At 40.2% G+C, this 27,233-nt stretch overlaps 1 protein-coding gene across 5 annotated transcripts in view; it reads right to left on the bottom strand.

Moving 5' to 3' along the window:
- Positions 1-27,233, bottom strand: part of Galnt1 (polypeptide N-acetylgalactosaminyltransferase 1) — a 79,612-nt gene that overhangs the window by 3,632 nt on the left and 48,747 nt on the right. For all 5 annotated transcript variants that reach the window (XM_036204681.1, XM_036204682.1, XM_036204679.1 and 2 more), the window contains 8 exons: positions 25,228-25,394; positions 20,087-20,294; positions 16,953-17,123; positions 15,214-15,331; positions 12,928-13,108; positions 11,348-11,487; positions 2,739-2,837; positions 1,908-2,042 (listed from right to left, as the gene is read on the bottom strand). In XM_036204681.1, the coding sequence (XP_036060574.1) occupies positions 1,908-2,042; positions 2,739-2,837; positions 11,348-11,487; positions 12,928-13,108; positions 15,214-15,331; positions 16,953-17,123; positions 20,087-20,294; positions 25,228-25,394 (1,219 nt within the window). The remainder of the gene's footprint in view (positions 1-1,907; positions 2,043-2,738; positions 2,838-11,347; positions 11,488-12,927; positions 13,109-15,213; positions 15,332-16,952; positions 17,124-20,086; positions 20,295-25,227; positions 25,395-27,233) is intronic.

The raw sequence follows: 27,233 nt of genomic DNA, 5'->3' as shown, positions 1-27,233 counted from the left end.
GACAGGGTTTCTCCGTGTATCCCTGGCTGTTCTGGAACTCCCTCTGTACACCAGGCTGGCCTCAAACTCACAGAGATGTGCTTACCTCTGTCTTCCAAGTGATGGGATTAAAGGAGTGAGCCGCTACTACCTGGCTCCATCCCAATTTCTAAAAACACACATTTCTTTTTCCCTTTCTTTTTTTTTGAGACAAGGCCTTGCTATGTATCCTAGGCTGGCCTCCAATTAACTCCTAATCTACTTCCATGACCTCTGAGTGCTGTGATTGTAGGCATGTGCCCCCATATTCAGTTTTCCAGTCTGAAAATGCTCCATGCTGAGTACTCAAGTGCTCAACATCCAGACTGAACTGCTATCCCAAGGGGGAAGCCCCACAGGAGACCTAAACCCTGGTGAAGAACCTTGCTCTAGACAGGCTCTGGCAACTGACAGAAGATGCAGAGCTGCACTTTGTCATCACAGGACTCAGCAGAGAATCTAGGTAATACCTACAGCTCTCCAGAGAGAACATGGCTCAGGCACTGGGCAGGCAAGTGACACATTTTAACTGTAACCCGTGAAGGGAGGGTGACAGCTTTCGCTACTCACTTCAAGGCTTCCTCCAATCTCTAAATGGAATGGCTCTCAATCTCCACTGGATTTCAGAAAAGACAGCACACGTAGTAAAGGGGAAGGAGCTTACTGTCATGCTATAAACTTTACAGAGTACATAATATAAGCAAGATTTAAACATGCATGAACATGCACATTTAATAAAAAATAGTAGGCTACTAAACAAAATATCTTGGATTAAGAATTACTAATCTTGGGTCTTATAGCATCCAACCCTTGTGTGACCAGGAGCAATGAATTTCTACCCATGAAGCAGTGTCCTGGATTTTATTTTGAGGGTTCCTTTGCAATCTAAGATCTGAGTGGAGGCTTCTACTGTGGGTTGCTGACACAATGTTCTATTCTCTTTCTTGGTTGTTATGTTTTGATAGATAGATAGATAGGCTGCTCTCCCTGTCCAGAGCTCCCTCTAGAATTCACTCAAGCTACTGGGCCAGCAAGGTAGCTTGCCCTTCCCTTTCCTTTTCACAGTTATTAATTCAGAAATGCTCCCTAGTAAATACCTCAACAGTTAGCTTTATCCTGAAGTCTGTGTGAAACCAGCCCAGGACATAATTAGTTTAATCTCTGGGAAACAAACACTGCAAAGTGATTTAAAGTTTTAAAACTTCACATGTACAATCAGTTCTATCTAAATATTTGAACCATCTCTATTCTCCTACATTTCTAATTGAACATTCATTTTTCAAAAACAAGAAAACCAAGCCCTGGCTTTTCCTGCCTTTCTTACAGCTGCGGGTTCACTGTGGGACACATCTATAACTCCCAAGAAATGAGCACAGCTTGACAACAGTGTTCTTGGAAAAATGTATTTCCTGAAACAAGAGTAACATGCCTGACAATAAAGCAGCCCATGCTCCTTTCTCTCAGAGCTGAGATGACAGTTGTCTCAGCTATCAGCCTACTCCTAATCTATACCAGAAGGTACACACCTAGAGACTTGTGCAGGAAAACTGTCATCTACTCAATGAAGCTACTTAAGTACATTCAGTACTGCCTAATTAATATGCTGTTACATTCCAACAAACTAAAAACAAGGAGATTTCTCACTTACACATCTGTTGGTTGTCACAAGGCTATGCCACTGGCTGTAAAGAAATAGTGTCCATCCTTTGAGGCAAGGGACAGTCACACCCACAACGGCAGTGGCACACATCTAGAAACCAATAGAACGCTGGGGCACATCTAATGGCTGTAATAAGTCTATCAGTTACTATTAACCACATTAGCTAGAAGTGTCACTGTGCCAGTGACAGGCTGTAGCTTCTCTATCTATAGGCAACTAGGTAACTCACCACTGGGTCATACTCCCAGAGCTGGTTGCCTTTGAGATGGTGGCATTTGAGCATGGTAACTGGTCCATTAAGTTTAGAAACGTCCAAACAAAGGTCATCGGTTCTAATTTCCTTGTTGGCAGTATAAGAGAAAACCTGAAAAGCAAGCATGAACCTATATAAACTTTAATAACAAAAAGAAATTAGTCAGCATTTCAGATGCCAATAATTCTACATTTTGTAACCATGAGACAATGAAGACACCAGGAATCAGCTTCAACAGACACAGAGAATAATAAGCATAAAACACCAAAACTCAAGTTTAAATTTTCCCTAGGCTCCTCTGAAATTACCTACAACTATTTCAAGACACACGATTCGTGCAAATTGTTAAAGTAATGGAGAATGGAAGACTGAGAAAACCTACACCCGTTTTATACAAAGGAAAGTAAAAACCACCATAGTTCTCTGTAGGCAGAGTGTATTACTAAGGGCAGCCTTTTTTTTTTTTTTTCTAAAAAGGACATAATAAATTTTGTGCTCAGCAGTGTTAATTCAGTTGTGACAGGGGCCTTTTAAAAATCCTTTATTAAAAAATCATTAGAAAAGGCAGGCAGATCTCTGAGCTCAAGGCCATTCTAGTCTATATGTTTTAAGCTAGCCAAGGTTACACAGTGAGACTAACCTAAACAAAGAAAATATCAATCATTAGATTGAAAGCACCCTTCACCTAATACTCTTTATTATTTTTCTTTAAAGATATAAAAATGTTTCCTGAATAATGTTACAGGATTAAAAGAGCAAAGTAAACCAAATTAAAAGCTGTTTTAAAAGTTTAGTAAAGATACTCACCTGATTACCTCCCATACCATGACAATTGAAAATTCCAACCTTTTCATTCTCTTTTCTAGCCATGTTGTCTAGACATTGATTTGTTTCCACATTTCGTATCTGTGGGACAATGGAGACAACAGGAGTTAGGATGCAGGTGCTTAACACTAAAGGAGGGGTGCATGCAGACACACCAGAAGTCATTCCTTTATGATCTCTTTTTGTTGTTGGTTTTTCTTCTCTGTGTGACTGCCCTAGCAGGCTGGCCTTGAACTCACAGAGATCTGCCTACCTCTGCCTCCTGAGTGCTGGGATCAAAGTTGCACATGTCTTTAAATGGTGGCGCATGCCTTTTAACCCAGAACTTGGGAGGCAGAGGCAGACAGATCTCTATGAGTTGGAGGCCAGCCTAGTCTACAAAGTGAGTTCCAGGAAAGCCAGCTAGGGCTACTGCAGAGAAACCTTGTCTCAAAAAAAACAAAAAACAAAAAAAATGAAGAAAGAGAGAGAGAAGAAAGAAAAGAAAGAAAAGAAAGAAAAGAAAGAAAAGGAAGGAAGGAAGGAAGGAAGGAAGGAAGGAAGGAAGGAAGGAAAAAAGAGGTGTGTGCCACCACGCCCAGCATCTTTATTATTTCTTTAGTGGCAATTATATCTTGGGTATAATCAACAGCTGTCATGGTGGACTTAGGCCTCACTCAACAGGAGGGAATTCATGCTTGGTACAGTAAAGACTTAGTGAAGTCATGGACCCTAAAGCAGAACCTGTGACTGCCATTTTCCGAAACCAGCATAATTTCTAACTGCATCCTAAATACTTATCTAGGTAGCTCTTGGCTCTCATTGAAGAGGCTTCCTTTTGAAGCAGATGGAAACCATCACAGAAAGCCACAACTGGTCAAAATACTGAGAACAGACTGGGATGCTCAGTCTCAGTTAATAGAACACAACCCTACAACAAAGGCTCAGGGAACATCATAGAAGGAGCAGAAAGACTGTAATAGCCAGAGGACCAGGATTTCTGTTTCAGTATAGTGTCTTCTACAAATGACAGGGAAGCTGCACCAATGAAATCTCAACAGTATGGTCACCTAAACACGACTGGTCACCTACGTATGACCTACACACTAACACCACCAGATGACATGCTAATAAGGACGGGACAACCTCCCAAGGCCCCACCTTTGGACGAAGAGCTATAGGCAATGAATGGCTGCTAAGAGAGGGAGAATCAGTGTTCTCCAGGGACAAGCCCAACAGGTTATCCAATCCTCAACAGTCAATCCTGAACACATGGATATGAGAGCAACACTTGACTCAGGCAGCGTGTGTGTGTGTGTGTGTGTGTGTGTGTGTGTGTGTGTGTGTGTATGTGTATGTATGTATGTAACAATAATTAAAGAGGAAGAGGTTTATAATTTGAGCGGGAATTTGGGGGACACAGGAGAAGAACCTGGGGAGAGAGGGGTGGGAATGATGCAAACACAGTACTTATACATCAAGGGTTTTCTAATTTTAAATGAAAACTTCTCTTATTTGTTCTCATTTCTTTCATTCTTTTACTGTTCCTTTAGGATTTATAGTTAGTTCAAAATAATTCTACTTTCAGTAATAACTTAAAGCAATTTTATAACTTCTTAAAGACATAAGACGTCCCTTTTGTCAGTCTCTCAGATGACTTCTCAGGAGACTGAATGAAGATAGACATTTTCTGGCCAAAGAGCTTTGGAAGCTGACTTGTGTGGAACCAGCCATGGGGTGGTGCAAATTTCACTTTCCTATTACCCATTAACCCACTCACAAAAGTTGTTTAACTGAGTCATCAGAAGAGGACTATCTGACTATGTATACGGCACTCAGACTGCTGCTTATCATAAATAGATGCTAAGTCAACGTCAAAACCTTTAGAACTCCCTGAATCAACAGCGTCTGTTCTGCTGTAACACTCGCTAACCCTGGAAGGTCAGGGTTCTGGCTCTCTGGGGTTGTTTACAATACTCAATGGATTAACAACTAATAGCTATTATAAGGAAACATTTATTTTTGTTCCAAATCCTATAGTATAAGCTCTGGAAGGCAGACTTGGTTAACAGACATCATAATAACCTTGCCCCAGAAATGACACTTCACCTAGATGTGACCGTATAAAAGGACCACAAACTCTGTTTCTGAGGAAATGGCAAGAAGATGATAAAGTCTATGTCACTTGGGAAGTCAGCAGGCAAGAAGAAGCTAAGAGGCCAACTTGCCTTGGCAACTATCTACCATGGGTGGACAAGTATCATCACCTTTTAATTCGCCCAAACTCGAGCCCAGCTAACAATGCTTAGGCATTGTCCAAAATTGGGTCAGTTCAAAGAAAAAGAAAGAACCTTTCATTCCCTAAAGGAGTGGCTGCTGTAAATCCCTCAAAGGCATGTGACTCAATCTAGATTTTACTCACTGAAATGGGAGAATGTGCAGGAAAGGGGAGGGGGGAACATGGTTTTACTCACTCACCAGCATCAACTCCCTTCGGTGACCTCTGAACTCGCCCACTGCCTAGGTTTCTGATTGTCCTTTCCCCAAGTCTCTATCACCAGCAGCCGCGGCCTTACTCTACGATAATAATTATATAAGAGGACTTCTCAAGCATCCACACAGACTGCCCCTCTCATCTGACCGGTACTTGACCCCACCTCTCCTTTCTATTCTGTCCCAAGGGATGAACTGCCTTTGTCCCATCCTTTACATTAAAACCCTCCATCTGTGCTGGATCCCATCTCCTATCCACTTAAATGCATGATGCCTACAAAGGGTCTTTCTCTCTTTCATATAACATAAAGTTTACCACAGCCAGTTTCTTTTCTTTTCTTTTTTTTTAAAGATTTATTTATTTATTTATTTATTTATTTATTTATTTATTTATTTATTTATTATGTATACAGTATTCTGTCTGCACATATGCCTGCAGGCCAGAAGAGGGCACCAGATCTCATTACAGATGGCTGTGAGCCACCATGTGGGTGCTGGGAATTGAACTCAGGACCTCAGGGAGAACAGCCAGTGCTCTTAACCTCTGAGCAATCTCTCCAGCCCCACAGCCAGTTTCAAACAGACAGCTCAGAAGTGTTAAGTCCATTTACACTGCTATGTTTCCTCTCCAGAACTTTCCAGTTTACAAACCTGAACCACTTCAGCCACTGAACAACCTATCAGTCTGTGGTAGCCACTACTTCCCTTAAGTAAAATGTCTTCAAAGTTCATCTGAGGTAATGTATACATGTCAGGATGTCCACCCTTTTGAAGGCTGAGTAACTTCCCACGGTATGGACACGCCACTTTTTGCTTACCATTCATCTGTCCGAGAATCTGAGTTCCCTTTGCCACTTAAGTTGGGTCAACAGTGCTGCCGTGAGCATGAATCTCTCTAAGATCCTACATACTTGGAGGTCAGGTGCTGCATCACACAACAGCTGTAGTTTACTTTCTGCAGTGCTGGTCAAGAACATGAGTCAGATACCAGTAATGTAAACTTTCTGAGGAACTCCGAATTATTTTCCAGGGAACATGTATCATTTTATAGTCCTACCAACAGTGCACACAGGTCTTGACTCTCCTACATCCTTGCCTATCTACTTGCTGGGTTTTTTTGGTGGGGAGGGGTGGGGGAGGGTCAGAAATTATCCTAAGCCAGGGAAGCTGGCTTGATCAAATTTTCTCTTTTAGGTCATTCTCATTAGCACAGGCTTCTTTCTTTTTAAAGTAGCAAACACATTTAATAAACATCTACTGAATACTGGAATCTAAGTCTGAATCTAATCATGACCACCAACCGTTAGGCAAGGAAGACTGTGCTCCTCATTCTTCTGGCTTCCTAAGAAGGGCACTTTAGTGAGGTTCTGAAGAAGGTGGGTATACTACAAAGGACCTCTTTGGGGACACAGAGAGTAGTACCCACAGGTAGTGAGTGGTTCATGTCATAAATACAGTTACGGGTACCACATTATAAACAGTACTTAGGCAGGACTCCACATTTCTACCTATCTTGCTGAAGTTTATAGGTTGGCAGACAGTTCCTTCTCACTGGACTTAGGAAGCCAGTTGATGATGGCCCTGAGCAGTACAAGACTAGAGCCCCTCCAAGCTGTACTTTCATTTTTAAAGGGTTGTCTTAAGTGTATGAGTGGTTGCTCACATGTATGTCTGTGCACCACATGTGTGCCTGCTACCATGGAAGTCAGGAGAGGGCACCGTATCCCTTGGGACTGGAGTCATAGATGGTTATAAGCCACCATGTGGGTGCTAGGAATCAAGCCCAGTCCCCCTGCAAGGACTTCTAATCACAGAACCAAACTGTCCAAAACTTTCCTTCTGTTAGCATCACTCCTGATTTTATAAATCACGAACACCATCAGCCCCATTCTTACACAAATTTCCTTGTAACTGGGTATAGCATGGTTTCAGGGGACCCAAACTTCTTAATAAAGCTTTGAAGAATCCTGGCATGATCAAGGCCTCAGAGCCCGAAAACTGACTGGGAAAAACTCAGCACACAGTCTTATTTTCATAAAAAGAAATCATCTCCCTTCCCCATACTCTCCTCTAGCCACCGTCTAATTCTCTGCATTACTCTACAGCAACATGCCTTGCAAGGCTGGTACACGTTCAAGATCTACACTCCTACCCTCCTGAAGCCACCAGAGCCCTGAGTACTCTGCACGGACACTCTCTGAGGCAGAAGGTTCTACAGAATCTCCTAATCTCCCATACTCGCTATGTGTTCTCTCCACAGTCCTCAACACAGACACTTCCTTTCTGAGACAAAACTTTGAACTAAGTCTGAGACATCATTTCCTGCTTCTCCTTCTCCTTTACTGTTTTGTTTTGATTTCGAAGTAAGGTCTCATTAAGTAGCTCTGGAACTCACTGTGGAGACCAGGCTAGCCTCAAACATGCAGTCCTGCTCTGCCCTCGTAAGTACTAGGATTAAAAATGTCTATGATTTCCAGACTGTGAGACTGTGCCAGCTGCCTATGGCTGGGTCCTCTATCATTTGATTCTCTCTATGGTTTGTGTGTGTGCACAATGATGTATATACATGTGTATATGCAGGAATGAGGGTTCACAACCTTGGTGACAACCTCGGGTGTCAGTATTCACTTGGAAATAGAGTCTTTCTTTTCTCTTTGCTATTTGTCACTGCATGAACCAGGCTAACTGACCCAGGCACTTTCAAGGATTCTCCTGCCTCAGCCTCCCATCTCACCACACACTTGTGCTCAGTTTTACATGGGTTCTGGGGATTTGAACTCAGTTCATGTTTGTGAGGCAAACGCTTTTCCCATTAAGCCACCTCCCCAGCTCACCCTCATTATGGTTTTGTTCTTATCTTTTATTACCCATCTACTTGTTTTTTCTAGACAAGTGACCTCCCTACTATTTCTGGAACATGCCAAGTATACACTCATCTTAGGAACCATTGTACTCACTCTCCCCTTGCTCTGAAACATTTATGTCAGGATTGTATGCAGTGTATATGGCTTAGTTAGTTCCCTTGGGGGCGGGCGCCTTCTTCACTGCCTATGTAAACACAATGATTTCCATGCTCACCAGTTTTCCTCGAGCTCAGCTGCTCTTGCAGCTGATATCTGACACACTGTATACTTTTCATCATTTTTTCCCAAATCGACTATAATCAACAAGGGTAGAATTTTCGCTTTATTTTATGCCATGTTCCATTGGTGGGCACTCAAATAGTTGTTGAGAAAATAAAAAATCAGTGAAGAGCTCCCAGTCTCCTGCAGAGCTGGGGTTGTGTTCCCTGAGTGTCAGGAGGCTGTGGCTTCCTGACAACTGTGCTCACAGAGCAGCTGGGCTCCCCCTCTCCTTGGCTGTCGTTCCTTCTGTAAGTTAGATTGGTGATTAGGGACTAGAAGGCCCACTGCTACCGTGGAGGAGCCAGGGAGAAAGGCAAGACCAGCAGCACAGACATATATATCTCTGAGTGTATCAACCCAGTGGAAACTGGACTTTTTGGGAGGATGTAATGGTTTGAAAGAAAAATGGTCCCCAAGAGAGTGGCACTATTAGGAGGGGTGGCCTTGTTGGAGGAAGTGTGCCACTTTGGGGATGGGCTTTGACGTCTCCTACATGGTCAAGATACTGCCCAGTGTCTCAGACCACTTCCTGTTTGCTGCCTGTGAGTGAAGACGTTAAGAACTCTCAGCTTCGTCTCTGGCACCATGTCTGCCACAATTAAGTGTTTTTCCTGTATAAGAGTTGCCCTGGTCATGGTGTCTCTTCACAGCAACAGAAACCCTAAGACAGAGGAAAGAAGGGAAATAAAAGTCTCTACACTAACAAGTAAAAAGGAGGAAGGAAGTAAAACAAGTTAAATTTTACCAACTGAGGAAAACGCTTCAGTAAAGCTCAAACAATCAAAGACTAGCTGGAACAATAGGTGAGGATAAAGAACACCCAGATTGCTTGTAAGTGCATACCCCAGAGGCCAGAGAATAATTATGCCCAGTTGTGAGCCACCTGGTCTCCAGGACAACTGCTCAGCCCAAGCACCACAGTATAAAAGTGACCCGAGAAAGCAAGGAAACACAGGCAAGGAACCAGGTTAGATCTACCCTAGACGTAGAGTGTCCTGTCCCTGGAAGAGACAGTCAAATGCCTACGCTCCTTAAATAACCTTTTCCTTGTCCTCTCTGAAACCTTTCTGTGAACCCAATGACTATAGAATCCCAACAAGGTTAGCAAGCGAGCCTATGCTCTGTAAGGTATTTTAACTTCTAAGACTGCCTAAGAAAACTGAGCCAAATTCCATGAAAGAAGTTTTAGAAGGAGGAAGAAGGGAAGGGAAGGAATGAATGACTGTACTGTGACAAGGTAGAAGTCCCGTGTCCCCGGAAAAGACAGAAAGGTAGGCAATGAAGAAGGGCAAATAACTAGAAAACATCTGATGATAAGTCCTATAAGCATAATGCTATCAAAGCAGAATCTTGAAGACAGCAATTTCAAATTCATAATTGACTGTCACAGTCCAGTAAAAACAAATTCCTTTAACATACTTTCTTACATTTATTCCTAGATTATTACTATGAACAGCTAAACTGATGCAAAAATCTATACTAGGCTGCTGAAAATTACTGCCTTGAGCTAACAAATAGGACCCTGGGGAGTTAGAAGATTACTAGGAAAAGAGACCTCAAATGTTTCTGGTTTAATAGGCTAGGGCATTCTACTCTAATGAAGGAGCAGTCCAATGCTTTTGCTTTACAATTCGGGGCAGGGAGCAGTCAAATTACAAGTACTAATTCAGTGACGCATACAAGCATCTCTAGGGTGACCATGGAAACAAAGACATGACAACCACTAAGAAGTCATCCCTAGATGAGAGTACATTTGAATAAAAAGAAATGGCTCCTTTGAGGAAAGGGAGTTACTAAAGCTACATGAAGACAGCTGGTTTTCTTCCAAGAGAAGGACTAACTCAGGCTCCAGAACTCTCACTGAGAGCCTGAACTTTAAACAACAATGATGTAAAAAGACCAGTTGTCTAATCTGAGAAAGACCAACCTGTTTGTTTGTTTTTAGGGTGGGATAAAGGTGAGAGGACACAGGGTCTTTCTATTATGTGGCTCAAACTCACGGAGGCCCACCTGCCTCTGCATGCCAGTGCTCAGGTTAAAGGCTCAAGTCATATGCCCAGCTCTGATCTGAATTCTTCAACACAGAACAGAATCTGGCTAGGAGTCAGAACTGATAGCTAAGTGGCAGTCCATAACTAGGGTACAAGAAATGGTTTACTGTCAGTCATTATAGCAGAAGGCAAGATCTTCTTCATATGAGATCCTTAGTATAGGCAAGCACCGAGATTAAAAAGTACAACGAATTTGCAAATTTGTCTTATTTATAAGCATCAATAAGCCAATTATTTCAAGAAAAATAATGCTGAATTCTAAGAGAAACAACTTAACAGAATCACCAGAAACAAATATGCTTTTCAGCATTTTCCTCAACTTCCCTGTCTAAACTGTGAAAACTTAAAATTCCCAAAGGAAAATAAACATGTACCCCCAACTTATGTACAGATCAGTGTTTCAACAATCCTTGTCAAGTTATCTTCACTCTGAAATTTCTTAGGCTTTGATTTGGATGAATACAAGGATATTAACTTTAGAAGTATAGGTTTCAAGTAACGGCTGAGCTCATTAAAATAAGTTCACTGAAGACACTGCCACATTGTAACAAGAGTCTTCTTGGTAAAATTATTTTTTAAAAGATCTATTTATTTTAAATTATGTGTTTGTGTTGTGTTTTCCCTGCATGTATGTATGTGTACCATACCTATGGCTGGTACTCTCAGGGACTAGAAGAGGGCACTGGATCCCGTCTAACTGAAGTTACACATAGATGGTTCTGAGATGTCACATGGGTACTGTGACCCAAACCCCAGTCTTCTGCAAGAGCAACAAGTGAGCTACACAATCTCTCCAGCCCCAAGCATCTTTATACTCTAAGAACCTTAGAGGTTAGAAGTTTTAACTTCTTAAAGACATAATAACTATACAGAACATATATTTTATACACACATACACACACACACACACACACACACACACACACACACAAATTGTTTTTACCTCTCCCAATGAGAAATAGTGACGTGGAATTTGAGAATCAGGGTAAATATTTTCTAGGTACCAAGAGAAAGGTTTGCATTGTAGTTTATGTCTCAGACCAAGTCTTGACGATATATCTCCATAATCTACCTTTGTAACACCTGTTGAAAGAAATAATTGACTGATTTATTAGAGTTCTATTTGGTAACATACATCTACTTATATGCTCATTCTCACAAAGCAGCTGAATGGAAATGGGATTATTAGGTCATGCATGACACACTAGATACGATTTGGACCCACCTCCCAAAGAGGCAAACAAGGACAAGGCATTAATGTGTGTTTTGATTTTTTTCAAAGGAAACAAATTCATGTAATACATACAATAGAAAAACAACAGTAAGTTACAGAGATCAAAAAACTTCAATGTATATTAAGGTTAAAAAATTTGGTTCAAATATTATTTCCAATCAGCTTTCTCTCACATAATTCACTGAACTGTGTTCATACCCACTTGAATTCTGAAGTACTGTAACTGAACAACCAAGGCAGATTAGTTATAATTTCAGACAGGCTTATAGCTGGGGAGAAACAGACACACGAAAGCCCAATTAGCAGAGCAAAATTCTTGGAGAGAAGTCTCTTGAGGAATGCTATAGCCTCTGCATTGGCTTTGTGACACAAGAGGGTTTCATAAAAACCCTATCCAGCAGGACCACAGGCCTGCTTATACAGAATGCTCATAATCTGCTTCTGAGGTGGTACTGTTTTATGGGACAGGGTACGTGGCTCAGTTATGAGTGCTTATGTAGCATACATGAAACTCTGGGTTTAGTCCCCCAGCATCACATAAAACATGTATGGTTATGCAGGCCCCTAATCACAGAACTTGGGAGATGGAGGCAGAAGGACCAGAAGTTCAAGGACATTCTCAGCTACATAGTGAGTTTGAGACTAGCCTGAGATACATGAGACCCTGTCCCTACATACATGTATAAATCCATAAATAAATACTAGTATTTTTATGGATAAAGTCAAATGTCCAGAGAGAGAGTGCTTTGTTAGCTAGGAAAATGGCTGAAATTTAACAAGATGAAATATCACAGGAATAAATATCAAATGCTGCAGTTAGGAAAAAACAAAAACAAAAACAAAAAACCGAGTTGCCCCCGCTATCACCACCACACACATACCCCTGTACAACTCTGAGTCAGCAAAATTGACCAAGTTATTTGGTATCACTGCCAATACTATCTCAGGCACACTACCAAGCATTTTCTAAACTATGATTTTTAACACTCCTCACAATGACCTTATCAAATCTTTACTTTCAACCCTCTTTACTTCTCAGAATCAAGGATAAGAAAGATGCAATCTTGGGCCAGTGAGATGGCTCAGTGGATAAAGATTCTTCTTGTCAAACCCTGAAGACCTGAGTTCAATTCTTGGGACCCTATGGTGGGAAAAGAATCAACTCCCACAAGCTATATTTGGCCTTCACACATGGGCTATGGCACAAGCACCATCTGCCTCAAATTTAAAATATATACATATATAAAAAGAAAGGTGCACTTTTGTATATATCATGCAAATGCACTAACCTGGAGAAATTATATAGAAGAAATTCTTGAATTCATCCATCCACACTTCTGCAAGCCGTCTGTTATTTTTATTGATAATCTGCCCTGTCCCTCCTGGAAACGTGTAAGGTGTAGCTTTCCGAAACACATGACCAACATGGGAACAAGTCACAATTTCCAAAGTTCCTCCACATTGCCAAATCTAAAAACAGCAGGATGAAGCTTAGTAACTGTAACTACCTACCAAAGGTTGCTGTAGTATTTATGTGGTATTTTTCTTTTCAATTGAACAAGGAGAGTTTGGCTTTTATTTATAACCTTGAATGGAAAATATGTACTTACTGGTAAATTGTTTCCAAAATGTCTATAAACTACCAAATCTGAACGAAAGAGCAAAGTAGACTGCATTGGACATATAGCTTAAAATTCGGAACACAAGCCCAGCTATGGTGACTTGTGCCTTTAATCCCAGCATTCAGGAGGTAGAGGCAATGGACCTCCCTCCATGAGTTAAGGCCACCCTGGTCTACTACATAGTGAGTTCCTGTCTCAAAAATAAACAACAAAGTTCAGGACTCAGAGATCCTGCTCTAATGTACAGCCAATACTTCCCCAGGATCAAGTGTTTTTAAATTTTTTGATGAAAATACAAAATAGACAGGTTATGAGCTACACATAGAAAAGAGATAGACAGCAGCAATTCTCAGAAATTCAAACTGCTGAACCATAATCAGCCCTCACCAACAAGACACACTATTTTAGGAAATGCACAGTATTATTTTGTCTTGTATATTGAACATGTTTGATGTGGCTTATGATTTAACACTCACCACACACACCCATGATCGGGGAGTATTCAGCCAAATTCGTTGTTATTTCTGTCTCTCCAAACTTGCACTACCACTAACACACCACACAGAACAGACATCTACCGCAATCTTTCAATAAGACAGAGTCAGCATGCTCTGAGTAATTTGTTCAATCAATAAAACACACGCAACAAAAGGAAAATCAAATATAGGTTTATATTCTTAATTCAATGCAATTGTTTCAAAATATAGTTTTGTACCATAAGGGAAAATCTCGTATTTGCAACTGAAACTCACACTGTGAGACACTTGTGGCTTTGTCAGATAGTGTGTCTACCTTCAAGTTTTCCCAGGGTTATGCCGTGTCAAAAGCAGAGCCCGATGGGATTTCCCAGGTCTACAAGTCAGCAAAGAGAGTTGTCTCTGGGAGCAAAGGCGCTTCCTGCCTCCGCGTAGGGCATACTGTTTGTCTCTACTAATATGCTATGTGTTGGAAGCTGTTTAGCAGCATACCACCTAACAACATGCTGATTAGTAAATACACAATGAAAGGTCAACTAGATTGAATGAATGGAAGAGTCATTTCAGAACTGCTTTGTCTTTTCCTTCCTTTTTGTGGTGTGTATTCGTGCACTGTGTGCAGTGGTCAGCGGTTAACATCAGATATCTATCTAAATCTCTCTCCATCTTATTTTTTTAAGACAAAGTCTTTCACTGAAACCAGAGCTCACTGATTTAGCTATGGAGTCTACTGTCTTTGCATCCCCAGCACCAGGACTGCAGTATGCATTCTCATGCCCAGCCTTAAAAAATTAAAAAAAAAAAAAAAAAAAAAAGCATTTAATTGATTTGGTATATGTATGTCAGAGGACAATTTGTGTGTGTCAGTTCTCTACTTCTCCCATGTTGGCCATGGGGATTGACTCAGACTGCAGGAAGTGTCTCTACCCACTGAGGCATCTCAGCAGATCTATGCCCAGCTTTCTTTAGGTGGGAACTAGGAATCAAACTCAGATATCTGTGCGTATGTGGCAATCACTTTACGACTGAGCCATCTCCCTAACTGTTGTCACCTTTTGCTGAAAAACATAAAACTGATAATAAGATAACCAGGTTTAATAAGAACAATTTCAACTAGAGAAGAAGTAAGTAACATAATGTGAAATTATGTTTTACAGTTAAGTACCAAAGTAGCCTGTTTAAATTACAAATAGTTTCTATTTAGTTGTTGAAGCTTGAATCACTTTCTTAAAACAACAGAAATTGAGAACTGAAGAATTACACATAAGTTTAACAGCTAGACTATTAAAGATAACTAGATTACTTGCTGAAATATTTTTAACAAATCTTCCATAGTGTCATCAAACTTTTTATAGGCTGAAGGTTCTGGAGTACGATTAAACTCACTAAATTTTATTTCTTATATAGACAACAAAAATAATGAACACATATTTGTGGTTAAGTAAAAGATTTTATTTTTTTGTTAAAGGGAACTTACCCTAAAGGAAATTTCTAGGTTTTCTCCTCCCCAAATATCCATTCCAGCATCATATGTTCCAATTTCCTGAAAGTAATCTCTGTCTATTGAAAAAAGGCCTCCGGCCATTGTAGGTGTTCTGAAATTCAATCATAATACTATGCCATTAATTTTAATAACTTAAAATTTATAATCAGTGTTTTTTAAAAGTACTATAGTTCTACAGCTGTTAATAACTACAGAATAACACTTATTCTTGCCCTCTCCAGAATGTTTATACCTTCAGGGTTTGCTGTGGCAGACATGATCTGTGCTCTGCTCATGCTCTGTTTATAAAATCCTAAGCACACTTCCTGTTCTTAGCACCTTTCCTGATCCATGGTACTGACCAGCTTTCTATCTCAGACTCAGGTTAGGGTTAAAAAGCCAAGTTCTGAAGGGTGGTAAATACTGCAAAAATGGCAGATTAAAAAAGGATGAAAACAGAGAGCCTTTCTTAGGTCTACAGCAATCTTAATGGAGGGGATGCAGTACAGAGTAACATCAACATACTACTTCTAAAGGGACCGTCGTTCTAACCACCTGTGGTATGTTTTCTGCAAAAGACAAGTCCAGGTATGCACAGGGTGAAGTGGAGGCAGAAGCATGCAGAATTAAACAGAGAAATGATAATGAAGGAGGATTTAAATGAATGGGTATCAGTGGTTTCAGTTAACCACTAATTTCCAAGAAGAGTGAGTATGAGGAGGGAAAAAACCTGACTCTACCGGGAGAAAATAATTGAGATCTTGGATCCAAGGAACCATAAGGTTCCTCAGTTCAGAAGTCACTGACATGTGCTCTTCCGGGCTTCTCTAGGACAGCAGCATTGTCTCTCCAGTGAAAGCTGTAATTTCCAAAGTTTTCAAATGTCTAAGAGTCTTTGATTAAACACTGAACTGAACTAAGAGCTTCTTTGAACTGGTAGTATCTCAGGCTGGTTTGGGAAAAGAATGTATTGAGTGAAAAATCAAAAATCTGTTCAACTTCTCCAGAACTGGATTTGAATTCATGGGAGAATAGACCAGAGAAGCTTAAAATAGGAGAAAATGGAGTTCAATTGCTACACAAGTTGCAGGTGGATACAGCTGGGATAAATACTAGGATAAATAATAGGAATAAATAAATGATCTAGGTAGCTCAAAGTCTCGGTTTGTGTCCTTACCAACATGATTTTTTATGCCTTCCTAAAAAAAGTCACACGTGATCAAGTATAGTATAAAAGAAAAACAAAGACACATTAATGCAAAGCCCTTTATACCCTGTTAATTCTAGTTATTTTAAAAAATTGTGTGAAACAAGCTTTTCTAACCTTACAGTCAGTAACTATCATCCAGATGGTACATATTAATAAAAATGTTACAGTGCAGGACACAATTTTGAGATAGTACTGGAACATAATGACACACCAATTGAGGAGTAGTTTGGTTTAAGCACAGACTGAACTTAGAAATCTGTAGTGTTCTCATATAGGAAACAAAGAACACAGGTACAACATCATTTCTCTTGTATACTAGGATTTATGGAATGAAAAAATCTAACTTTATTAACTGGAGGGGAAAATAATCCCTCTTTTAAAAAACAGATATAATTGAAATATGGTTCCTGACTACATACAAGGCATACAATTGCTATGTGTTTCTCAAAGTACACCTTTAACCCAAATGATGAAATGTCACAAGTCTCTGCAACACACTACAAAGGAACGTCTGACTAATTACCTGACAGGGAGAGTCCGGTCACCTTTCCTTCTGTCCATTTCTCTCTGGGGAACAGGATACCAACGAAAGTTGAGCTTCCAGTTGAATCCACCATAGGTCATGTCAGAGCCTGCCATATACTCGAAAGTATCATCGCTGATCACATCAATGATAGGACACACCACTGTTCTCCTGATATCATAAAAGTAGATTTAAAACCTTTCAAATGTTCCTTACTCTAACGACTACACAACAAAACAATTGTAAAGTTTTCCTGCCACAACCTCTACCAAACCAGTGTTATAGTCATTTGTTGGCTGAGAACCTTGTCCTGCATTTCTTCTTTTACACATACTTTTTCCTACTTGCCACATGGAAAATGTGGTGGTATATTAGTTGTTACACATTTAATCATTTTTAAGCTAAATTTTCCTTTATATACAACTCAGACATTTCTCTTCTTCCAGTTTCTGCTAGTGTGAAACAGAGAGTATTCACGTCCATTCCCTCCTGCTGTCAGGGAAACGTCCAGCATGGTGACGGACTTCCAGCCAGCATTCACCACTGTTTTCTAGTCGTGTTATGTAGTTATGGACAGGTTCCTCCCTGTAGCTTCACCATAATGCTATCAACTCTGAAGCTGACTTCTTGTATTTTTATTAACTCAATCATTACATAATTAACAGCTCAGGACTTTTTAAATTTACACACACACACACACACACACACACACACACAATTTTCTTTGTTTGTTTGTGTTTTGTTTTTTGAGACAAGGTCTCTCTGTGTAGTCCTGGCTATCCAGGAACTCACTATGTAGACTAGGCTGTGCTTGAACTCAGAGATCCTTCTGCCTGACCCCCCAGTTCTGGGACTAACAATGTGATACACCACAACCAGATGAAAATTTAATTTTTTAGTTACTAGAAGAGAATTTTTTTCTTTCAGGCTTGTGTTTCTTCATATAGACTGCATGATCATATATTCACAAACTTTCCAGTTGACTTAAAACACACACACACACACACACACACACACACACACACACACACACACACACAAATCTAAAAACACCCAAATGACAAATGTACCAAATACAGCCTTTGGTAGATATAGTTTATAGGATGCGATATCATATCAATTCTATTTGTGTCTTAAGACGTCTTTCCCAACCAGGCAGTGGTGGCGCATGCCTTAATACAGCACTTAGGAGACATAGGCAGAAGGGTCTCTGTGAGTTCAAGGTCAGTCTGGTATAATAGAGGAAGTTCCAGGACAGCCAAGGCTACACAGAGAAACCCTGTCTCAAAAAACAAAAGGAAAAGAAAAAGAAAGACATTTTTCCCATGGGCTGGTGAGATGGTTCAGAGGGCAAAGGAACTTAATCACCTGAGTTCAATTCCTACCTGTGCTCTACATTGTAGAAGGAGAAAACCGACTTCTCAAAGTTGTCCCTGGACCTCTACATGAGCATCATGGCTTTTTTCTCATACTTTTTTTCCCCTCTGGGGCCAGCAAGTTGGCTCAGTAGCTAAAGGTGCCCACTTCTAGGCCTAACATGAGTTTGATTAGAGACTCATATTGTAGAAGGAGAAAACCAACCCTGGCAAAGTTGTGCTCTGATCTTAAAGACACACACGCACAGAATTTTAAAAATTTTAAATCCTAGGTCTTCAATGGGTTTCTTTTTTTTTTTTTTATTTAAAATTATTCTAGTCTTATAAAAACAGTTCACTTTCCTACTTTTTCTAGATTCTCCTTCAACATCTTGGTGGGAGCACTCTCCCCTCTTATACCCAGCTCATTCTCACCGGGTCTAGGTCTCCGCGCCCAGCTCTACGTTAGCAGCGAGCCTCAGCACGAGCAGGCCCAGGCTTCGGCCCTGTCACTCTCCACTTGTACACTGGTCAGAGGACAAACAGTGCCGGGACTCAGCACAGACACCACAAGCCCCAGCTGGCTTCATTGAATGGACAGCATGTTTGCTCACCGTGTTATTTACTCTTCCTTTTTTTACTTTTTGTGCCAACTCAACAGTGAATTTTAAAAAATCTGGTTTTGTCCAACACTTTAACATTATCAGTTGGACATTATTCAGGATCTATAATTTTATATATATAAAAACACAGCCCAAACTCTAGGTTATTTTGGTTGCTGTTTTAGTCAGTTCTCTCCTAGACACCACACACTACCTTCTCTGTATGGGTCCAGGATCATGTTTCTAAAGTTTATGGGCTATCTTCATGCAAATATCTCCTAACCAGTCCCCTTTTACTTATAGCAAAGTATTTAGAGAGATAATCTATTCTTTTGATTCTCTAGGGCAATGATCTTTCTTAAACTACTGGTGTCCTTTGGTCCAATGCTGGTTTGTTTTATGTCTCTGAGAACAACTAGGCTGTAGTGCCACCATTTGCTAACAAAGAGAATAAGCAACGTGACCTTACTCTTCCCCATTCTCCACTGGGCTAGTCAATGTCTACTCGATACAATCTAAGCCTTATAGCTGATGTGGACAGCTTGAAGGTCAAAGTGCCGGGACAAGCAGAACTAAACTAGTACAGGTCAAGCAGACTACAGTTATTTCTTTCCTGATACTTTAGAACCAAGAGAAAGTCAGACAATTCTTTGAACAGTGTGTGACATGAAAGAAGAAAACAGACGCACTGCAGCAATGCTTGTTCTGTATCAATAGGATCACAAGACTATTCCATACACAACTAAGTTTCTCAGGATACAATGTGCCTCTCTTCAGCCTTATACTATAGGAGGAGAGCTACAGTCCCTATGAAGATGTCAACAAAGATGAGATCCTGCCCTGATGGCAGTCTTTGAAAGCAGGAACAAGCAAACTTTCCATGAGTTCACTGTCTACCTGGTTCTGGTCCTATTTGGTCAACCTAGAATACAGAGTAATTATTCTACAACATGCTGTCTAATTCATCCCTATTAGGATAGTCTGCAAATCTGTGAACTGCCAGGCTTTAAAAGAATGTGGTCTTGTTTGTATTTTGTTTGGAGCACTCTTGAAGGTATCTTAAAGGCAACTTGACAGAATGGTACTTTTGTATTTATTTAAAAACAGAATTTTGCAATGTTCCACACAGTTTAAGATAAAAATACAAAGAAAAAATTCACAAACTGCAGAAAGTTACCTGTCATGTTTGATCCTGGCTAAGAGAGGCTCCAGCCATCCTGCCGTACACTCACAGTGTGCATCTAAGAAGGTGATCACTTGGCCTTTGGACACAGCAGCTCCTTTTAATCTAGCTCTGATCAGCCCAGAGCGTTGTTCCATTCGAATCACATGAACTGGCACCTTGAGTTTTTTCACATAACTCTCTAGAGGTCTCTTCAAAAAGTCTGAAAATATAACAACAACACCACCAACAAAAGAATGAAAAGAAAAGGGCATGCACTAGCATTACCCAAATTTAAAGCAATTTTGATTTTGCAGCATTCCATCAACATACACACACTGACAGAGCACTCCTAGTGAGGCTCCTTGCCCCATTAATGCCATTCCCTGAAGGAAGCCTTCTAATTTCATGGCGGTATGAACTAGCTGCCTCTATCTTGCCACAAGAACACAAAGACAGTATCTATGTCTCAAGTATTGCCCAGGACAGGAATGTCATCATGCATTTATCAGGCGTCACAATTTTCTTCCTAATCACGCTGAAGACTCTGCAATAGAAGCAAAGTAGCCCAGCCAGGTGTGACAGCACACACCTATAATCTTAACTATGGATGGCAGAAGCATTTTGAGTCTGAGGCCAGTGTTGGCTACACAGAGAGTTTTGAGATCCTGTCTCAAAAAACAAAACAACAACACACACAAAACAGAAAAAGCAACTTAAGAATACTAAATTTAGGCCAGGTAGTGGTGGTGCATGCCTTTAATCCCAGCACTAGAGTGACAGAGGTAGGCAGATCTAAATTCAAGGCCATCCTGGCCTGCTGAAAGAATTCTAGGATAACCAGAGCTACACAGAGAAACCTTGTCTCGAAAATCAAAACAAACAAATAACAAAAGAATATTAAATGTAGATCACAACAGAAAGAAGAAACAGTATGTCACTGCTATTATAGTTTTAAAAATTGTGAGATTTCTTCCAAGGCAGAAACAAAGTGTCTTACTGATCACACAGTCTCTGACTACACACTCAGCAGGAAGCAGAAAGTGAAAACCTCGTAAGGGAAATGCTAGACAGGAAGTGAAAGGCAAAGAAGGATCCTTGCCAGACAAGTGTGAAGTGCACACTATTTGCTGGGGATAGGATCATGTCTTTCTGGGTAAAGACATGTATAATCTATCTAGGGAAAGGAACATTGAGTTACAGAATTCCTATGACTATCTCTTTCCTCTAAGAGGTCAGCAATTCACAGAAATCATGGTGAAAGGTTAAGAGGTTACTTAAACACTGAAAGAAAGAACCCACATGCTTCCATAAGATGGAGTGGGAGGACAAATGGGAGCAGAGGGATTCTGCTTGTTAGATCAGAAAGAGACACTAGCAAAGTCCTCAGAAATCCCAAGCCCTCCAAAAAGACAGAGCTATATCAGATTACCAACCTCTTTTTCTGTTAACTTATTTCCAAATATCTGTGCTAAAAATTGTATTTCAAAATAGCACTATGAGTTCATGAACTAAGTCATACGGTGAGAAGAATATAACCAGATTCTAAGTAGAAAGGTTTGAACAATGCAATCTGAGAAACATTTTTATACTAGGAGTTGAGTGGGTTTATGACAATCTGAATAATGTTAAATGTGTTTATCTTCACAATGACCTATAAGGTTGTGTTGTTACACATACTTTTGAAATGAATATCTAAGCTCTCAGAATATTACGTGAATTTGATCAATGTGACAGTTTGTTTTGGCCCAGATTTGCCTAACTTCAAGTCCACGATTTTACGCTGGACAGATCACTTTAAGAGTATTGGCCAGACAAAGTGGGGATACCTGTAATCCCAGTACTAGGGGAATGGAGCAGAGGAACAAAGATTTCAAGTTTGAGGTCAGACTGGCCTAGGCTTTGTAGCAAGACCCTGTCTCAAAAACACCAACCCAACAAGCAAACAGAACATAACAGAGGGGCCTCTAGAGTGAACACAGGAGCATGGAGCACTTATTCTACACAAATATGGACTAGCATTTAGTGTACATGTCTAGAACTGAACAGAATCATCTGTAGTGAAGTATGAGATATGCTCTAACATCTTAAAATTGATCAAAGTGGATTGCATCATAAACAATGTCTCCCAACAGGTTTTTCCAAGATAATTAAAATATTTAAAAACCAACGTAATCTAATTCCCCAAGTCCTACATTCCTGAAAACTATTAATACTGTCTTGTCTATGAGCAACAACAACAAAAGTTTTTTGTCCACCCCCCCCCCCCCCCCCCGACAGGGTTTCTCTGTGTAGCCCTGCTCACAAAGATCTGCCTATCTCTGCCTCCTGAGTGCTGGGATCAATACCCACCTCCCTTTTTATTGGTAACAAAAAGTTACTAATGAATAATTCTGTAGTACTGTAACCAATTTCTTTGGCATTTCTGACATCTTTGTGACTTTTTACAATGGACACTAGGAAATTTTTGTGTTCAGTTCATTCCTAACTTTCTAAGAATCAAGTCCTGGGAAGGCTGCTGTCCTACAGGGCTCCCTAAGCTTCACTCTGCCACACAGCATGAGGCTGTCAGAGATTCTGTCACTTGCTGGTACTGCTGAAATCTGTCTTGTACATTTGTACATACACTGATACCTTACAGCACTCTGTTGATTTCTGACTTCAAAAGTTTTTAAGGAAAGACAAATTTACATTTTGTGTTCCCACTGGCAATATTCTAAGCACTCACAAAATTTATAGTGCTATAGCTCTTACTGTATATTGAGTGCTCTAAGATTCAACTGGAAACACAACATTTCCATTCCTTACAACGAGGCAAAAATTAAGTTACAATAAGGCTGGTGAGATGTCTCAGTTGGGTAAAGTTACTTCTCTGATAAACCGAGTTTGATTCCTAGGACCCATGCAATGGAAGGAGAGAACAGACTCCAAAAGGTTGTCCTCTGACATCTACCTGTATACCGTGGCCTGTAGGCAATGTCTGTCTGTCTGTCTGTCTGTCTGTCTCTCTCTCTCTCACACACACACACACACACAGACACACCCATACACACGGCAATAATTACACACAATAAATTGAAAAAAATTGCCACAAAGTCACATTGTCACTTTACTGGATGTGAATGAATTTCTTGCCTGTACACAGGCAACTTTGGGGAATTGTAACTTGTGTGCTTTTGGGCTCTGAGCTAAACAAACAGGACATTAGTTACATTGTTATTCTACAGATAACCTCCTACATAGCACTTAGAGCCTTTGCTGGCTCCTTCCCTCTTCATTTAGCAACAAAGTCCTACCGAGCCACTAAGGAGTGTGGTTTTTCACTCCAGAAGTATACAGAAAGTTTTCATTTCCATCTGACTTGTTCATACAGATGTAGTCTATCAAATATCTCACCTTCCTTATAGGTAGGGTGAGGTATTTGATAGGCAGAATGAATACATGGACATTTCTATCTCAGTTCACTAAAAATTGCAAAATCAATATGCATCACGTACCAAGCTGACTTAAAACAAATCTACATGTTAAAACAAACAAAAACAACCCCCAAACGGAAAAACTATGCTACTCCTAGCAACCTCTGAGAAATATTAGCTAGAACACCGTAAAAAACAAACAACCAAAAAATACCAGTATGGCCAGGCCAAGTATGCTTTGGTCAGATCATGGTGAGCAGCAGCCCTAAATGAAGGGGTTTGTTTATCTATTTAATGAAGAGGTCACAGTTGCTGCATCTTAAAACTCTGGTGAGTGCTGTGTTCTCAGGTATGTTTAGGGGCACACAGATTGTTTATTTGACAGAGTAGAGAGGTAAATAAGGGCACCTGAAAACTACCTTATCTGTCACTTCCACTTGTATAAGCTGGCAAATTAGTAAGACTAAACTATTATTAACACAAACTATTCCCAATAACTAATACATGACAGGATTAAAAATAACTGCTTTTAAATATACATAGCATATGTATATTTAATATGCATAATATGTAAATATACATAGTATGGGCACAGCTAGGAGAGGGTGTAATATTTGACTGTAATCATCTCAGCAAATGCACTAAAGGAACAGGCAAAGAAGCTGATTGCATTGAAAGAGGTGAAAATGATGGGCTATGAAGCTTAAAGTTCATTAAGAAAGGGATGAGGGCTCGAGAGATGGTTCAGGGCTTAAGAGCACTTGCTGCTCTTCCAGAGGCTCCAGGTTCAGTTTCTAAAATATACACTGGGAGACTCAGAACTACCTGTAACTCCAGCTCCAGATGGTCTGATGCTTTCGGCCTACATGGACACCTGTACTCATGTGCACAAGTCAATACACAGACATATAATTAAAACTATTTTTTAAAAAAAGGAATGAAGAAAAATAAGAATCTGTTTCCTGTAGTGCTCTCCAAATTTTTCCCGTGGGAACAGAGCAATACTGGTGCAGCACATGACACTAGTGAGTACTGTGGCATAGATGGGCTGTGGGAAAAGAGTAAAGCAATTGGGAAATACTGGATTTCTGATGGTAACAAGTGCTGTCTTTTCTATAGCATTCTGAGTGTGAATCTCCAAGAAGGGTGCAGAATAAACAGTGGTGGTCCAAGTTACCTTTATATAGTAACCTTTTCCTGAGTGTTTCATGAGACAGATTAGGATATTCTAAATCTGTGAAAAATCCTGATAACCTCAGAAGAGACATGGCAGAGACTTGTGAAAACAGAGTCAGATTACACACCACACTTTAATTGTGCTTAATCACTTTATGCACCTAACTACAGATGGAAGAATTCAGAGAACTCCAGTCTGTACCCCATTTTGCTGCAAAATTTCTTCTTGCCATTCAGAACTAAACTTCTCCATTCATGATCAGAACTGCAGCTTTTCACAGAGAAAATTCTAATAAAATTGTGTGGTTTCTTCCTATTCTACATAAACTTTACATTTTAAAGCATTATTTCTTTTTCTGTTAATATTAAGATGCAGCACAATTAAACACTAAAGTAATACTTATAAGTTTTACAATGGTATACCTTTCACTATGTGAATGAGTTTACATGCCAAGAATTGTTAGATAAATTGGAAGTGTACATACAATTATTAGGTTAAAATTATAGTTTGCAAACTGCTAGTGATCAAAGCCGATACCACTGGCATCAAAATGTAAGATTTACCTCTTTCACTGGCATCATCTACAAGAACAATCTCTTCTATCATGTGTCTTGGTGATCGATTAATGACACTATGGACTGTTCGAAGAAGTGTGCTCCACGCCTCATTGTGGAAAACAATCACCACGCTTGTTGTAGGAAGGTTATCTGGATACACCTTTGTTTTACACCTAGAGACAAAGCAAATGCCTTTATAAAGGTGACTTTCAGACACTACAGTAAATGAATCTGTACTAGAAAAGTTGACAGAACAATAAGATGTTTGTGCTAACGGTGAGACTCAGTGGTTTTCAATTTAAGTTTTGACTGATGTTGCATGTATAATAAGTAATACTGACATAAAGTAATAGATTAAAAAATTATTTTAAAGATATGCCTATATTCTTAAAATAAGCTCCCCTGACCAGGTTTGGAGGTTGATTCATTTAATTAGTTAATTTGTCTATTATTTATGTTTTTTGTTGTTGTTGTTTTGGGATTTTTTTTTTTTTTTTTTTTTTTGAGACTAAGACTCATGATGTAGCCCTGGCAGGCCTGGAACCTGATATGCATACCAAGCTTCTCTGAAACTCAAAGAGATCCACCTGCCTTTGCCTTCCAAGTACTGAGATTTAAAGGCATGCACCAAACCTGGTTGGGTTAATTCAGTTTAATGGAGGCTACTGAGGGAGACCAGCTCCTTCTTATTCCCCCAGGGTACTCGTGAGCAGGGAGAATTGTAGATAGAAGTGTGTGTGTGTGTATATAGAGAGAGTAAGTTAGAAAATACAGGATAGCCTCGGGAGGGCCTGGGTCCAAACCCACTTCTTTTACTACTAAGGGGCTTTTTAAAGGAATGCCAAGGGATAGAGTAAAAGACCTCCCCCAGCACAGCCAAGTGCAGGCCATTCCAGACACCTGGTGACCATGCACATGGTCCAGCCATCCTCTAATGCAGCCCTGCTGGGTAAAGCAAGCTCAGATCTAACTAGAAACCTTTGTGGGCTCCCACAGGCCACATATTATATTATTAATCTCAAACTATACTTCAAGAACCAATTGGCTTTAGTTTTATTTTATGTATATGGGTGTTTTGCCTGTATTTATATCTGTGTGCCATGTGTGCACCTAGTACTCACACAGGCCCAAAGAGGGTACTGGATCCCCTGGAACTGGTGTTACCGATGGTTTGTGAGCAGCCATGTGGGTGCTGGGAATCAAGGCCAGGTCCTCTGGAAGAGCAGCCAGTGCTCTCAGCTGCTGAGCCAGCTTCCAAGTTTATTGTTATTGCTGCACACTACCTATCCTATGAAATATATAGTACTGTAATTCCCCATCCACTTCCGAATCTGCATTACTATGTGCAGTGGTGGGAAGCGGAGAAGGGAAAGCAGTGGTGATGTTACCCATGCTCTGGGGACCAGAGGGCCTCTGGTCAGACAGGCTTTCTCTTGTCTATTCACGTGGCCACTTGTGTGCTGCTTATGTAAAACCGCCTGAAGGCTGTGGCAGTAAAGAGGAGGAACAGTGAAAGAGAGGAAATAGCCCCCTTCCAGTCCTGCGTTGTCCCTCAGACAAGCAAGACAGCACGTTTCTCAAGGGTTCTTGTCAATGGTTGAAGTTCAATGCTAGCCTAACTCTCAGGGCACTGGTCTTGCTAATTAACTTCTAATTAGGATCCTGAAATTAGAAGGGTTTTACAGATGAAGAAACTACAATGAGAGAAATGAAGAAGCTTGGCCAAACGAACAGCTAGTAAGTGGTATTATCATAGATCAAACCCAACATTTACAAAAGATCTGGCCCTCATTATCCATATGTGCCAAACAGTGTAGTATTATATCATATATACTCCAACCCTCTTCTCCATGTCTCTTTAAATGAGCCATGCTTTTCATGCATTGTTTATGACCTACTAAATTAGGTCGATTACTAACTTTTACCAATAATAATGAACACTTCATAAGAAGCCTGGCTATCTAGTAAGCAGTGCTTGGTACTGTTAAAAGTCTCTTCTGTATGTACTCAGG

The sequence above is a fragment of the Onychomys torridus genome, chromosome 13 (assembly GCF_903995425.1).
Source record: "Onychomys torridus chromosome 13, mOncTor1.1, whole genome shotgun sequence".
Taxonomy (NCBI): domain Eukaryota; kingdom Metazoa; phylum Chordata; class Mammalia; order Rodentia; family Cricetidae; genus Onychomys; species Onychomys torridus.
Note: the sequence above shows the minus strand (reverse complement) of the source record. Positions and strands in the feature narration are given on the sequence as shown.